At 40.1% G+C, this 16,728-nt stretch overlaps 1 protein-coding gene across 1 annotated transcript in view; it reads right to left on the bottom strand.

The window, feature by feature from the left end:
* The window catches only part of Csmd1 (CUB and Sushi multiple domains 1), a 1,175,551-nt gene extending 1,159,733 nt beyond the window's left edge, over nt 1–15,818 (bottom strand). Inside the window, exons 1-2 of the mRNA XM_042054928.1 lie at nt 15,788–15,818; nt 14,779–14,995 (exon numbers count right to left, since the gene is read on the bottom strand). Of these exons, the coding sequence (XP_041910862.1) occupies nt 14,779–14,995; nt 15,788–15,818 (248 nt within the window). The remainder of the gene's footprint in view (nt 1–14,778; nt 14,996–15,787) is intronic.
* Nucleotides 15,819–16,728: the final 910 nt, after the last annotated feature.

Here is a 16,728-nt window from a genome sequence, read left to right as displayed (position 1 = left end):
TAAACCAGGATGAGGGCTAACAGAGGGACATTAAGAGCAACACACTTGAAAGTTATAGTTTTGTAAAGGAAATATATGTCAATGAGATAGGCTATTTAGGAAGGATGCTGCACTATTAGCATAGGGACAAAGACTAGTTGCAGCATCACAAGGGATGTACACCACTAAAGAGAATGTCAGCATGACCCAGACCTGCAGAAAATCCTCTCTGGGGTGATGTTCTGACCCTTAGCAGGCAACATTGAGGAAGGAGAAGTCTACAGATATGGGACTGGATTCAAGTCTGATTGCCTAGTGCATCAGCGAGCCAGCAGCAACAGCTTTCTCCTTGTGCCTCACTCAATAACCCAGTTTCAACAGTTGTAGTGTTATAGCCTGAGAACTGTGCAGGGATGTCATACGGAAAGCCACTACAGCCCAGAGAAAGAATACACAGAAGTGCGGTGACTACTAGGAGAAGTTGAGCTGGCTATGGGTATGGATACACAGTCACGCATACTCTTGACAGTTCTTTGGGCAAACCTGTCCTCAGTGTACTCAGTTGGACTGGAGAGCTTCTCACCTACAAGTTTCTCACAAACCCAATAGTTTAAGACACATATATACAATTTAAAATACATAAATTATATGAAAAATAAGCCAAAATTCAGCCTTTTAGTCTTATAAGGAAACCGAAAACTACAGAATATGTTACTAATTTTCTATGATTTATCTGAACCACAATCATATTTAGAGCACAAAGCAATTTAACCTGAAAATTGTGGCTGGTGGACTCTAATGATTTCACACTTATTTTCAGATAAGAAAGATTTCCTGTTTGTCTCCGATCCGCAAACCCATATAATCTATTAGTGACTCCATAACTCCGTGACATGAAATAAATGGGGCAAGATAAAAGGAAAAGGCAATTACCTACTTCAAGTCTGTTATCACTGTTGAATTCCCATTACAAAGAGGGAAACAACAGTAAATAAATGTGTGCACATGAAAATACACACACATAATGCACATACACTCACAACCATCCAAACAGGTACCTAAATACTCACAAACAGATAAAGATTAATATATGCATATGAATAAAGAGACATATATGCATACATCACACTTGCATAAACACAGATTTATTTATGCATGCACACACACACACCATATGCATTTACACATACACACATACTCACACAGGCACACTTACATATTCACATATATACATATATACATGCACATATACAGACACACACATACATTGCATGCACATACATATACACAAACAGACTCATGCATGCTAATGCATATACACATTCAGTCACTGATACAGATACACATAAATATGCATGCATGCACAGACACAGACAAAGATACATTAATATACATATATATCTATCCATCCATACATATATACATACACAGAAACACACATACACACCACACTGTTTATAAACCAGAGAACATAACACACTGAAGACACATCCTTCAGTATGGATTCACGTGACATTTCACCCAGAAGAGGTGGGTGGTTCTCAAGGACCTAACCCTCAGTAGCTGGGTTCTCTTTGTATCTTAGAAACAGACCAACACTTGAACAACAGATTGTGAAACAAGCAGTCAAATTTTATGACACAGGAATTTTCTGTAACTTGTTTGATGATTTTCAATTTGAAATAGTAAATTAGGGAAGCAGTCATCATCCACTGCCTGAGGACCACCTCAAAGTCAGTCTTCACTCTACAAGCTCGGGAAATTAAATCAAATCAAGTACTGCATGCAAAGCCCTTCTTAGAAGCAGTGTCAGTGAGCAGCTGGTATCTGTCACAGTCCTTCGTTAATTCCATGACACCACACTGAGTGCCCAAGAATACAGTGATACAAGACAATCCATTTCAGCATCAGCATCTTCACAGTGGTACCAGACCTGCTTTCATCTTGCTCTTGTCAACTTAAAATGGCCACAGCCTTCTAACGGGTCTTCTTCTCAGAGAGGTTCCTCTCCACAGTTACTGCAGTGGGTAAACCATAACCCATCCATATTTGTACATAAAAAGGAAGATGGATAATCGAGATTCATATTTGTACATAAAAAGGAAGATTGATAATCGAGACGCAAACATTTGTAAACCATTGGATTTTAAGAAATCATTCATTCGGGCTTGAAGAGATGGTTGCAGTAAAGAACACTTATGTTCTTCCAGAGGACCGGGGCTCAGTTCCCAGCGTGTGCATAGTGACTCCCAACCATCTGTGACTCCAGTGACGGAGGATCTAGTGCCTCTTCTGACCCAGGGAACCACACACATGCGCTGCACACAGACAGACACACACACACACAAAAAAACCCCACAGAGTAACATATACCTACTTGAAGAATCATCCCATTGGTTCACTAATTGGTACCACAATCTGTGAGAAAAGAATCTCAGCTGAATAGTTTCGAACGTTCTCATCCTTCAGCCTAAATCCTACAAGCCTTCCCAGAAGTCACCCACCTTGTTTCTGCTAATTATAATAAACTGCAAAGCAAATATTCTAATCTTGCTTTCTTTTCCTTTACAGCTTCATGCTCCACACATGAGACTCATGGCATGGAGAGGGATGCCTTGTTATCCTTCAGGTATATACTGGGCACTCACACGGGTGCTCCTCTTAACTGTAAACCCTATACCAACCCAGCTCAGCAGCTTCTGCTCTTCTATATGTGAAACTCTCTGGTGCAGACTGAGCATGCTCAGAGGCTCCCTTCTGTCAGCTTTAGGACACTTTGAGCATGCTCAGAGGCCATTCTTTCTTCCTGAGGTCATATTTACCATGCAACCAGAACATGTTTAGGTGTGTTTCTGTTTCGATTCATGACAGAGGCCAGACATGCTCCAAAACGTTACTTTCTCTCACATTAATCCTTTGGACATGTTTTAATGACCTGGAGTAATTGTGTCCCGAAATATGGCCTCTTCCCTTCCAGAACCTTCTCTTTAACCCCAGTCTTGTCAGCAATGTGCCCAAGGCAAGCCTACTTTCTTTATGATTATCTACAAGCCTCCCAGCCTCTCTTTATGAAATCCGTGGGATTGCTTGTCCACAGCAGTCATGGCCTCCCATTTTATTCTCCCCTTATGCAACCAAGGAATCCTTATCTCTGACTGTCGGGCTTTGCCCTAGCCAACCCGGGGAACCAGTGGCATTTGCTAACATTTGCTTCTGAAGAACTCTGCCTGTCAAGTGTGGTGGCAGAATTGGCAAATCACAGAACAGCTGCACCTCCAGGACACTGTCACCTCATGGGCAAAAATACTTTATGCTGGAGACAACTCATCTCTCATACTCATTTCGAAGGACACTAAGGAAAAAAAAACATTCTTTCTTGCATTCCAACAGGATATGGCTTTTGCAAACTGACCAGAACTTTGGTTTATCACAAAAGGAAACATAAAGACAGAGAATACAGCATCTAACTCTACTGAATGTGTACAGGACATCTCAGAACTCCGGAGTGGCCGGGCAGTGGTGGCGCACGCCTTTAATCCCAGCACTCGGGAGGCAGAGGCAGGCGGATCTCTGTGAGTTCGAGACCAGCCTGGTCTACAAGAGCTAGTTCCAGGACAGGCTCCAAAGCTACAGAGAGACCCTGTCTCGAAAAACCAAAAAAAAAAAAAAAAGAACTCCGGAGTGTACTGACAGAAAGAGGCTCACTTCCTGATCAGCTAGGGTCACCTGTCACTTATCAAACATTGGAGGGCAGCCGTGGACATGTTCCCATAGCGTCAGCAAGAATTCCTGTCTAGCCGGGCGGTGGTGGCGCACGCCTTTAATCACAGCACTCGGGAGGCAGAGGCAGGCGGATCTCTGTGAGTTCGAGGCCAGCCTGGTCTACAAGAGCTAGTTCCAGGACAGGCTCTAAAAAAGCTGCAGAGAAACCCTGTCTCGAAAAACCAAAAAAAAAAAAGAAAAAAGAAAGAATTCCTGTCTATCTTCTGTTACACTGAGGATGAAAAGCCACAAGGACAAATTCATTTACAACGTCTGAGTTTGTTCATTTTCTGGTTATTATGTTTGATTGACTTTCAAATGGCAATTTGTTTTAACCTTTTATATTAGTAGTGCATGCTTTCAAAGAAATGTTAAAACTACGTTTATTTCATTTTCTTTTGCCTGGTGAGTTCCTTCAAGATTACTCCCATCTTTCAAAAATATTTATTCATTAGTTTTTAATTGTAGAAATCATAGGTACTGTGGCTCTAATTAAATTTTTAAGGAGCTTTAGAGCATCTTCTGGAAGCCCCTGTAAGTTCAGACCAGGCTGTGACATAGCAACATTTAGTGCTACTCAGCCATTTCATTTTCTTTATTCTCCCCCCCTCCCTCCCCCCCCTCTCTCTCTCGTGAGTGTGCTATTCTACAATGTGGGTATATTTGTATATTTCCCTTGGGCATTAGCGGAAAAGCGGAAGTGGGACTAGAGAGGCCCCTTTCATTTCCTCAGAGGAACCCTGGCTTTGCTTCAACTCGGGAGTACACATTTATTTCTACATTTCTGCAACTGTCCATGTATGTTCTTCCTGCAGGATCTTCTCTCACATTCAGCACCGGCCTCTCTTCTCCCCGGCTGAAAGGCTTTGGCTGTTTCAAGAGTTTCAAAGCCAGAAGCACTGCCTGGTAAGGAGTTAAAAATTCTCAGCTAGATTTCAGACAAGCATTATTGTAGCTGAACTACTAGACAGGCAATGTGGCTTTGTTTCAAAGCTGAAGGTAAATAGTATCACTCTCTTTCTATAATCTTAATACATCCTAGGGGTTCCCAAATACATTTCCAACTTCACGGCACAGAGGAAATATTGCAGGATCACGTATCTTACCTTACCTTAATGCATGGCTTATTATACACAAAAGACATGGTGGGGAATAGATGTGGAAGGCTAAAATAAATTCCTCACAAAAGGAGACACAATAACAAATCCCTATTTTTTTTTGTAGCAGAGACTTTACTGACTGCACTAAAACCAAAATGAAATTAAAAAAATAAAATCCTGTTTTAGAAAGGATTTGCCTATTCACCCCTCTGCTCAGCCATTCTTTCCCATTTGGGACAAGAGACAAATACTAAATGAGAAAAAATCCTTATTTGAATTATTCTGTTCTTTCATTCTGGATTTAGTTCATATGAAATAAAACAAAATTTCCCCACACATTGACTGAAGATATAGAGTGAGAGAATAACTATATACCTCTGTTACTCATTTTAGAAACAATTTTATATTTTAATGCTCATTGAAATCATTGTCATAAGGACAAGGCTATAAACATGTGCAAAATGAATTCAATTCAGGGAATACATCAGGGTTTATGGATGCTTATCCTCAGAACCTATACACACTTCTGAGTGAACACCTTATTGCCATGAGATCATTAATCCAGGCCTTGGCTCACAAGGTGGGATGGGGTGCATGGGAAAAGTCCTCCACAGGGTCATGTGTTTGAACACCTGGTCCCCAGCTGGTGGCGCTGTTCGGGAAGGTTATGTGACCTTCCCGAGAGAGAACCTTGCAGGAGGAGGTACACCCCCGGGGTAGGCTGGGAGAATTTATAGCCACCCCACTTCCTTCTCTCACTCTGTTTCCTGCGTCTGGAGAGATGTGATCAGCGTGCCTCTTGCACCTGCTGCCAAGCCAACTCCACCATTGGAAGGATAAGCCGGAATAATTTTTCCTCCGTAAGTCGCGGCTGCTCGTGGTGTTCTTCCACAGCAGCAGAAGTGGCTACTGCACATAGTGACTAATGGGGAGGAGGAAGCGTGGAATGGGACCCAGAGGGACAGCCTCTTCCTCATGGAAGTGACAGTCAGAGGAGTGACTCACAGTGCTTACATGCAGCTGCCTTCTCCACTGCTGCCCGGATGCAATCTGTTCCACTTTCCAGAGCACAGACATACCATGTTACTTACCTGAAGGGTCTGGAACCACTACTTTTCTGATAAAATAGTTTCCCTCCTATTTTGACTCACAAAGAGGCTCTTGGGAATCCATGTCATAATAATAAAAACACTCCCATCGTTGGATACACAATAATTAATTGAAGAAACATAATTGTTTTGAATTAAATAGCCTCCTAAGTAAGTGAAGTCAATATCATTTATTGCTACACATTATTACACAATTGCTTGTGTGCAGACTCAGTAGAATTTGAAGATAAACACACAAATTTAAGAGCCTAAATTGTATGAAGGAAGAAAAAGCTAAAAGAATAGTCACACACACTCCACTTCAACAGCAAGAGAAAGAAAAAAAACACAAATAGAAAATATGGAGCTAAGAAAAGAAGTGAATGAAACATAAAATGTACAATTGGGAAAATAGCAAAGCCAATGTCTGTTACTGAACAATAAAGAAAACTTAGAAACTATTGGCTAGAAAGAAAAATGCAGGAAATGTCAGTCTGAAGCTTCAAAAAGAGATGAGTATCAGCATTGGTACAATAAAAGATGGTCTCAGTATTGTTCCTAAAACTCCCCAAGTACTAACACAGACTCTATAGACCTTCAAGAGGACCTAAAATAATGTCAAAATGATACTGTAGCAACATCCTTGCAAATGGATGCTAAGTAGATGGCTGTCTTGCAAAATATTATTTTCCAAAACTGACACAAAAAGAAATTGAAAGTCATAAAAGCCCTAAATCAAGCAATTACACTAAATTTACTTTCCCATAGTTCTCAAAATGCCACTCCAGACAGAGGCTTTTGTCTGTTGAATTTTACCAATGGTAGACACAAGAATTCTTCATAAACTACAACACATGACATCCAACTACACCTTAAAAAGTGAGACCTCTGACCAAAGAAACACAATCCATAGAATAAACTTAATATTAGGAAAAAGGAAGAAAACATATAGATTTAAAGAGCTTTTGACAGCATTAATCATTTGCTCTCAGTCAAATTCCCAGCACCACATTTATTTGGTGCTCTCAAATAAATAAAGGACATCATGGAAATTCTAAGTAAATATATGTCAAATTCCAGTACAGAAAAGAGGAGAGATTCATCCGTAGGAAGTGATTATAAAATAATTAATGATGAGAGGATTAACAGTAAGAAGGGCGGGAAGAGGTCTTATGGCCAGGGAATCATAGACAAAGCGAGCATATAAAACCATGAGCTTTTCAACAAGAGTCCAGGGAAGTCAAACCCAGACCTTCAGCCTTGCTGACTCAGGTTCTGTTATGGAAAGATGATTTAATGCTAACCAGAGAGCAGAAAGTCCCGTGGGACTCTGCATGTCAAAGCTGTCACTCGGGGAGCTGCCATCTAGATAGAGTCTGAGAATCTTTCCGATGTGCTCCTGCCACTGTCATTGTTGTTCAGCCTGATCTGCAGGACATAGGAGCAGGAAGAACAACTCCTTGGTGCTTTGTGTCAGCACTGAGCCCTCTCTGGGGAGCATTGCCATGGGGACACTGAGAGATGGACAGGGAACCATGGCTGCCTTATGGCTGGGGAAAGGACCAATGGTATATGGACGGTGATGAAATCACAGCTGAACGTATGATCTTCACTCTTTCCCATGGTGATGGTAGCAAGGGAAGATGCTCAACTTTATCTTCTCTGTGTAGCAGAGCACATGGCAATATGACTGACCGTGCAGTGTCATGGCAAAAGCACCAAGGAGGCAATACATAGAGGGGAAAAAGAATGCCTCTGTGTGAATACTGTGACTAGGTTCAAAATCACTCCCAGCTAGCTTGCAAAGAAATGCTTACTAGAATTAATTGAATTTATAAAGGTCACAAGATACACAGTTAACATAAATACTTAAATTATAGAGCACTTGAAATTATGAACCACATATGAAAACAACTGGGAAATTGGACTTTTTGATATTATTAAAAATAATTCAGCCAAATAACTGGTATTCTGAATATTTGGAAATTATTCAGAAACCCAAAACTGAAGAGAATAAAAAATACTTTGCTGCAAATGATATGTGGCAAATAGTATACAGAAAAATTTAACACTGTTACCCATCATGGCTGTGTAAATTAAAACCACAGGAAAAGAACACTCCACTCTGAACTGTCTAAAATTCCAGAGACTGGGTATAGCATACCTTCAATGACTAAGTATCCTGGCTTCCTCACTACAAGTAGGATGAAGAATGGTACAAGCCCTTGGGAATCAGGCCAGTTACTGCTTCAAGGACCTACATGATCTTTCTGTCCTATGTATTCCATGATTAGATATGAATAGTCGCCAAGGATGACTTAAACAGTGTAGGTTTGTGTGAAATGATAACATATTATATGCATGTTGGAAAGGTTATAATGAAACCCAATGTGCTGAACAATCAATATGTGTTAATAAGAAGTATCCAGTATAAGACCTGAATACAAATGACCATAGGAATGCCATTTGTGGTGGATGAAACCAAGTAGAAAAAAATTAAATCAAGTGTTCATTAAGCATAAAACAAATGTGGTCTAGACTTATGAGGATAAAAAAAGCAAAGACAAAGCTAAGTAAAGACTACCAGTGGAAGAAGAGATGAATGTGTCATTTCAGCTTTTATTTGCATAGCTGACCATGCATTCATTTTTGCTTTATCTTTTCTTTTATCTCGCCTCTCCTCTCCTCCCCTCCCCTCCCCTCCCCTCCCCTCCCTTCCTCTCCTCTCCTCTCCTCTCCTCTCCTCTCCTCTCCTCTCCTCTCCTCTTCTCTCCTCCCCTCTTTTCTCCTCTCATTTTCCTTTCTCTTCTTTTTTCTCCTCTTAGCTCCTCCCTTTCCTCCCCTCCTTTCCCTTCCTCCTTTTCCTCCCTTTCTCTCTTCCTCCCTTCCTCCCATCTTTTCTATATTCCTTTCTTTGATAGGATGTTACCATATAGCTCAGATTGGTTCCAAACTCTACTTTTTCTGCCTGGGCCTCCCTAATGATGGATTACAAGGATGTACTACTACATCTGACATATAAATTGATTTATAATAATTCTAAACCATACTACTCAATCTATAGAGATCAGATATGCATCAATTGCCTTGAAAGAAAATAAACAAAAACAGATGGGCTATAAGGATACATAAGGACATTCTGTAAGTGAGAGAAGTATCAGGGTGATAGTGTTAATCATTCATGGTTGTATTAAAAAAAAGCCATTACATTTTAATTTGTAACATATACTTTTCAATTTTTTACTAATTATAATTTTAAAATGTGAGATTGAAACTCAAAGATAATTTGTCAACCAAATTTGCAAAATTATTACCTAACACTGTATAAAGAAATCAAGAAGTCATCTTATATGTTTTCAGAATTGTTAACAGTTCCATCAGGAACCTGTAGGAAGTGCTGTTGCCGTCAGAGGAGAGTTCATGGGTTGAAGTTAAGATCCGGGAAGCCTCAACCTTTAGGAGGTTGTCTTAGAAGACTTTATGAAGCCACTGATGTCTATAACTCTACTTTCTTCTTACTATTCATCTGTTTTCTTTCGTTTTACCATCTAACTCACCCTTTCATACTAAACATGTACTAGAGGAAGTCATATTATTGCATATACATGTATTAAAAATACATAATATATATATATACATGCTTGTGTATATTATATTATAATATTTATACATTATGTGTATATAATACATACATACATATATCTCACTGACTTGTAAAAGAAGAATTACAGATGTTGCCTACAAAATATGTGGAGTTACATGCTAGCCAAAAATAGTTGTATCCCTGAGTTTTCTAGTCCTTGGAGCTGGGGATTTGGAGTGAAATAAGATTAATAATAAAGTATAAAAAACCTCATCTGCACCAGTGCAATGGTGAGGAAAGGTCAACAGGAACGAACTAAGGGCACAGAGCCAAGGAAATCAAACACCTAGACATGGCAGACGAGAGAAGGCAGGCAGGGTTAGAACTGAGAAAACTCACTCAAGGGAGGCCCTCCATCCAACCCAGGTGCACTCTTCAGACCAATGCAGGAATCCTCAAGGTCTCATTGGCTGAACTTTATTCCCCTGGCTAAGGGCACATTTCTAAGAGCATGTTGTTCTTTCAGATGCTCTGAATTAAGCCAGGAGAGAAACTGAGCTAGGCATCTGCTTCCCTTGTTATTTTGGTATATTCAAATACAGGGTGTAGCATATCTCCATATAAAGGGAAGGGCAGGTCTGTTTTTTATGGGAAAATGGAATTGTTTTTTATTTTAAATTTAAAAGTATATGACTTAAGAGTGAACAAATAATAATCTTTGTATATAGTATTCATTTCTTTGAAACTATTTTCTAATTATTCAATGAAAATTGAAAATTCCCAATGCTCACAATGTTCTCAGCCTCAGCTACATGAGAAAAGGTAGAAACTGACTTTGTCAATCAATGTTCAAAATGAGAGGAGGCAAAAGATGAATCTTAAACAGAAAATAAAATCAATCATTCAACTAGAAATATGGTCATCCATATAAAACTCCTTCAAAATCCAGGAAATCCATTTATAGCTCTTATAGCTTATTAATATGGATAGTTTCCCAGTAAGCTATTTTAACAAACTATTTTTACAGATCCCCTACCTTGAAGAATAAAAGTCAATTAATGCCATTCTGACTTTTTGACACTTTCTCTTCCTTTTTCCCAGAAACCAAGGACTAAAAATATGATAATTTTACTGCCTTTTGAAAGGGAATTTAAAAGCACTTTTTGAAGAACTTTCATTATGCCTGAAGCTGTGGACAGCCTTGTGTGAAGTATTAGTTTAACTAGGCAAAGATGTGTTACTTCTGTTTATGCTGCATTTGTGTTATTATGTAAAGATGTGTTGCTATCCCACCTTGTTGTCTTAAGCCACCTGACTGGTCTAATAAAAAGCTGAATGACCAATAGCTAGGCAGTAGAGGGATGGGTAGTGGCTGTGGGCAAAGAGACTTAGTAGATAGAGCAGAAGAGGGGAAAGAACAAGGGAGAAAGAGAGGAAGACTCCCCAGGCCAGCCGCTCAGCTTCCAGAGTGACAGACACAGAGCAAGCAGTGACAGCCCTGTCATTCACAACTTTCACTCAATTTTTTTGACAATTGTGGGAGGTAATTCTGTGCCCTGGGAGGATGGTCCTACACACTGTAGGTAATTTATCAGTGTGGATGATTTCTTCCTGCCAGATCCCAGTAAACTCCTCCCCAAACTATGATGACCAGAACTGTGTTAGACTTTACCATATCCTTTGTGGGGGGGGGCATGAGTAGAGAAGGAAAGAAAGATGGGGAAAGGAAGGGAATAGAGAAGGAAAGCATGGGAAGAGAATGAGGGATGCACTTGGGCTGCATAATGAGATACTGCTTCAAGAAAAAAAAAGAATATATATATATATATATATATATATATATATATATATATATCTTGCTATATCTTAAAATTACTGGGTGGAAACATGGCAAAAATATTATAGATACATATGTCTAAGCCCGAAATTCATACTCACATCTCTGGCATAGTTGTCTTCGTCCTATCTCAAGCAGTCAGATATGTCATCATTTCCAGATTTATGTGATTCTGGGGACTGCACACGAGAATCATATACTACCAGGGAACACTCTGCCAACTGAGTTTCATCCCCAGGTCCCAGCAATGATTAGGTGACTGTGAGCTGCAAGCTGGGAGGCTTGGAGTTGAGAGACAGCTTGGCTGTCAGGAGCTCTGCAGCTGTTACCTCCAGGGGTTCCCAGGCCTATCATTCTGGGCTGCTTCACCCTGTAATCTCCTGACATGCAGATCATCTCCTTCAGTTCCTGACCTTGCAGCTGGCCAAGAGTGACAGGTGTCAGGGTCTACATCTGGGGTTAGACTGAGGCCAGCATCCAGCAGCATCCGCAACCCAAGCATTACTCGAGGTATCAGTCACCATTCCAGCTAAAAATAGTGGGATACTTTGATTTTATCTGACTGTTGGTTTACAAATTGCTCCCTCAAGACCTCGTAATGACAATAGGGCATGAAGACAGAAGTTCTGCCGAGCTGTATCACTAAGCTAATGTCCTCATTGTGTAGCTGAACCCTTTCCAGGCCCTTGAACCTCCATCCTCCCATGCCATTATCTGTACAGTCAGAACTAGCAGGTTTCTTGGTGATTAATATACTCGGGCATGCCATCCCAGGTTTGAATAATTAGAAAAACTGTGATATTTTAACAATGTGAATTCAAGATTTTCTAATCCTAATGTTCCAACACTCATTTTCTTCTCTCATTATTATGATCATTGCAGAAAATCAGGGTTAATCTCCCATGAGGTAGAGAGGGCAAAGGAGTTTAAATACTGTGACTGCTTCCCTTGGTCTCATAAAACAATGACTACTTCGTTCTCTCCTATTTTGTAGTCCAGCTTTTCTTCAAAGATTCTGATGGATGTCTATCCAACTCCTGATATTTGTTATAGTTTGAAACTGGCAAGGAGAAACACAGCACCAATGTTATAAATTAAAAACAGTGTGTGTGAGAGGCACTATGTGACAAAGCTCACATGAAAGGTTTTATCAGGGGATGGGAATGGGGAAAGGGATATGTGGAAAGGCACAAAGACCTACCTGCTCATTTGGAAGAGTGTCAAGAAAGAGAGACTAGCTAGCTAGAAGAGCTAGCTTTTAAAGAGGGCTTAGCGCGTGCGCACAAAGACTACTCAGTAACAGTCCATGCACACAGAGTACATAGTGACGTAGCAGTCTAGGACCCTGGGCTGGCCAGGGATCTGCCTGAATGCTGACAACACCTGTGCACAGGGGATGTTCCTTACTGGTTATAGCTGAAGACCCTGGTAGTGCAGGGTAGTGTAATGTCAGAAATGCTAGCAAGCACAAGCATAGCGAGTGGCTGTGGTTGGTGACATAGGTCCATAATGTCAGGCCAGCAGCATGCCTGAATACTAACAATATGACTATGAAATTATGTTTGAAAATCAACAACAAACTTCAATTGTTTCCAAATTCGGGACAAATCAATACTTCTTCAAAGTCAGAGAGCCCATTCCAGGAAGGACTATGGCAACATTGCATGTGACCTCATCGATAATTACTCAGCTCCCAAGCATAGATATCTAATTGTGTACCACTTCATGGAGTCTCATTGTAAAATGCAAGGAGCCTAATCATTTCAATATCCGTATTCCCATTATCAATCCTTTTACAACAGTGAGTAGAGCAAGAAAACTATTCTAGACTTTATTAACATAAAATGATATCAATACCACTGCAAGAACCTCAGAAGATAACAAATTGTTGAAAACTGTGAAACATGTATCAATAAAATTAACACACAGAACAGATTCCATATATGTAAAAGAAATATAGAAAGATATTAAGAGAAGGAAAATAGAAATATATCTGAGTGATATTGAATAAGCATTGTAATGGAAATAGAAGGAAATAATTTTCTCACAGTCCTGTGTGCTGATATTTGAATGAACGTCAGTCTCCCGTTCCTCTTCTCCTAAGCGACCCTGCTATCAAGCTCTAACTCGGCTCTTCCAACACATTAACAGGTGTACCACGTGCAGCTGATAGACAAGTGAACAGCTAATATTGAGGAGTGAAGAATGGATGTCAGGACATCTCACATCCAGTGAATTAGGGCTGTGCACACAGATACTGTGCCCACACTCCCAGTGACAGGACCATGCATTCTAAGGAAGAGAAAGAAAATTCACCTAACCTATTAAAAAATGGGGACAGCCACTGTACTGTCTATGACAGAATTTAAAAAAAATGTTTTTAAAGGCAGAGAACTGATATCTCCAATTGCTCATAAAAAGTAGAAGACATATCATGTCTGAAAACAGCATACAAAGTATATTCGAAAGTAATTGTGCTAAACATGTTAAATGTAAAATATAACTCTCTCTACTGGCTACACAGAAAATTTCCAACGAGAGCTGCTTGGATTCCACAAAGATATGGATAAGTTGTCTAAGGTGGATAGGTGTCTCTGCTGGCTGTGATATCAATACTATTTCATTGACACCAGCAGCCTCCATACTTCTACTTACTGTCAATCATGCTATAAAACCCCAGGTAGTGAACACAGTCCAATTACTGGAAAACATGAAACTAGGAGGATAAAGGATTTGTTAGTCTTCAGTATGTATATTGCTCTGTTGGCGAGGACAGGAAGTATAGCTTGGAAGCAGAGTCCTTACCGGGTATATAAGAGATCTTGGGTTTGACCACAGCACAGCAATAAAAAGTATGCAATAGCTATTTCCTAAACAAAGTTAGGAACAATCTGACTGTTTTCCAAAGGGATATCATCTTTCCTTTACCAATTGAAAATTGATTGTATGCTATTTTTTGACTAATGGAAAATATAATGTGAAAATCATACCAGGAAATATGTTTCCTTGTGGTAGAGATCACACATGAAAAATAAACAGTGTAATGAAGAGAAATGAGGATTGTCTCAGCCAAGATTTCCCAGAATTCAGTACTGCTGAGAGTCCTCAATGACCCTGCCCTCTCCCAGTGGAGAGGCTGCTTTCTTGCTGTCTCAGTTGAGCACTGCATTTCATTTTTTGATTTCTCTTTTCATTCTAAATTACCATGACAATATCGCTGAGCAGATCATGAGCAATTTGAAAACTGTATTCAACAACAAGTTTTCCCGCTAGGAATACATGCTCACCATGTGACACAAACATAGTCTTCGGTGTTTCCTTATAGTAGATTATATTTTTGGTAAATACTTATGAATATAATTATAAATATCTTTCAGAATTAGTAACCAATCATGGCAGTCTCTATGAAAGAAAAACTTAGCACTTTACCTCACTTTCAAGTTCCCTTGTTGGGGCTGCCCATCGTACACCGATAAGATGTCGAAATCCTCCTCTAGGGCGAAGGTATGGAAGGACAGCTGTATCCTGTTGCGCTCCCCTGTGATAATGATCCAGGTGCAGTTGGCATAGTTAGGATAACCATGAGGAAAGCCGGGGCTCTCAATGGTGCCATTGGGTCCTTGGACCAGGCCACCACAGTTCTGACCTGTGTAGGTAGAAAAACAAACAAACAAAAAATAGTGTGTTAGCATGTTATTAATCATCAACCTATAGTTGTAAGAATATCCCTGTCATTTTCATCAAAACTTGAATGATATATTATGGTGCTTTCTCCATGAATATTAAACACTAATTTTAATCAGAGGTCAAGGATAGCATAAGAATAACAGAAGATGGCCGGGCGGTGGTGGCGCATGCCTTTAATCCCAGCACTCGGGAGGCAGAGGCAGGCAGATCTCTGAGTTCGAGGCCAGCCTGGTCTACAAGAGCTAGTTCCAGGACAGGCTCTAGAAACTACATGGAAACCCTGTCTCGAAAAAACAAAAAAAAAAAAAAAAGAATAACAGAAAATGAAATGGAAGAGAATTATAGAACCACATTTGGGAACTCACACCAGATATTCAACTTCAATTTTGGACTACAGGGGAACACATTTTCTACCAATAATCTGCAGAGAATGCTGAAATCCCTTTATCCATCAAAGGGATTAGATGGACAAAGACTTTGAGTACAGATAAAACCAACATTCTTAATGTTACTGTAATGCACTCGGGTTCCAAACGGCTAAATGACTTTGGTATGTGGTAGCAGGGTTAGGAAGCGCTATGGTTAACCTTGCCAGAATGGACATGAGCCGGTTCCGTGTTAACAGGAGTGTTATAAAGAGGAGAATGCAAGATTGTAGAATTTATATGCTTGAAAATAGAGGGCATGAAACAAGCTTATTTAAGATGAAAATAGTGGCAAAGCACAGGCATGAACACTGGATATTCCTTACCAATAGCATACTCCTTATAGAGGCAGGACATTCTGCATGAAGAAAGGAACATACTTTATTGGTGTGGTGGAGTTACTGAAGAAAATTTTTGGAAATGTAGTGGTGCAGAGAACACTCATACCTCCCCAGGTAGATCAGACTCCATCCTCTGTTTCATAAATTCTGCTTTCAATATCCCTCCCAGAGATGACAATGTCATTCAAGAGAAAATGTTTGGTGTCATGCACTTCCCCATAATCAAGACTAGGAAGAGGGGTAAGAGCAGGAGAGGCACTGAAGGACTGTTTGCCCTTTGCCTCTGTTTCCCAGGAGTGTTTGTATGGATGGGTACATGTTGCTGATTCTACCTCGGGGACTCTCTTGATATGTTCATATTCCTGACCTAGTTCCATGCACCAATCCTGACTTCAATGAACTGCAGTCAGGCTTTCTTTGAGGACCCAGCTGCTAGAAAGATCTTCCCTGGAAGATTAATAACAGCTTCATGTACAGTCCCCTTTCTCATTAGACATCCAGAAGTCCCTTTCTTTCCATTCCCAACCTAATATCTCTCCCTTCTGCTCTGGTCATTTCTTCCTCATCTTTGCTCAGAGATCTCCTGTTGAGATCCTTCCTCCATGTCTCCCCCAACATCACTGCTTAATCTTTACATGCCTTCAGTGAAACCTTCCCTAGTCCTCATATAATTGTACTTTTCCCTCTGTCCATTTATCTTGAAACATCCACCTGATTGAAAAACCTAAAAGTCAGATGAATCAGTGGAAAAGGGTGGACACCATGTGTGGCAAGGCCAACTGCTCTCTCTGGTCCTATGACCTGGGTCCCAATGTAGAAGGGTATAAAATACTCCTTTTTAATTAATTTCAACATCTAATTGGTTTGGAGACAGCCATGGGGATGATTTCTAGATTCTTTGCAGCCTTTGCTTGCATCTCAATTGG

Source organism: Arvicola amphibius, chromosome 4, assembly GCF_903992535.2.
Source record: "Arvicola amphibius chromosome 4, mArvAmp1.2, whole genome shotgun sequence".
Lineage (NCBI taxonomy): Eukaryota > Metazoa > Chordata > Mammalia > Rodentia > Cricetidae > Arvicola > Arvicola amphibius.
Note: the sequence above shows the minus strand (reverse complement) of the source record. Positions and strands in the feature narration are given on the sequence as shown.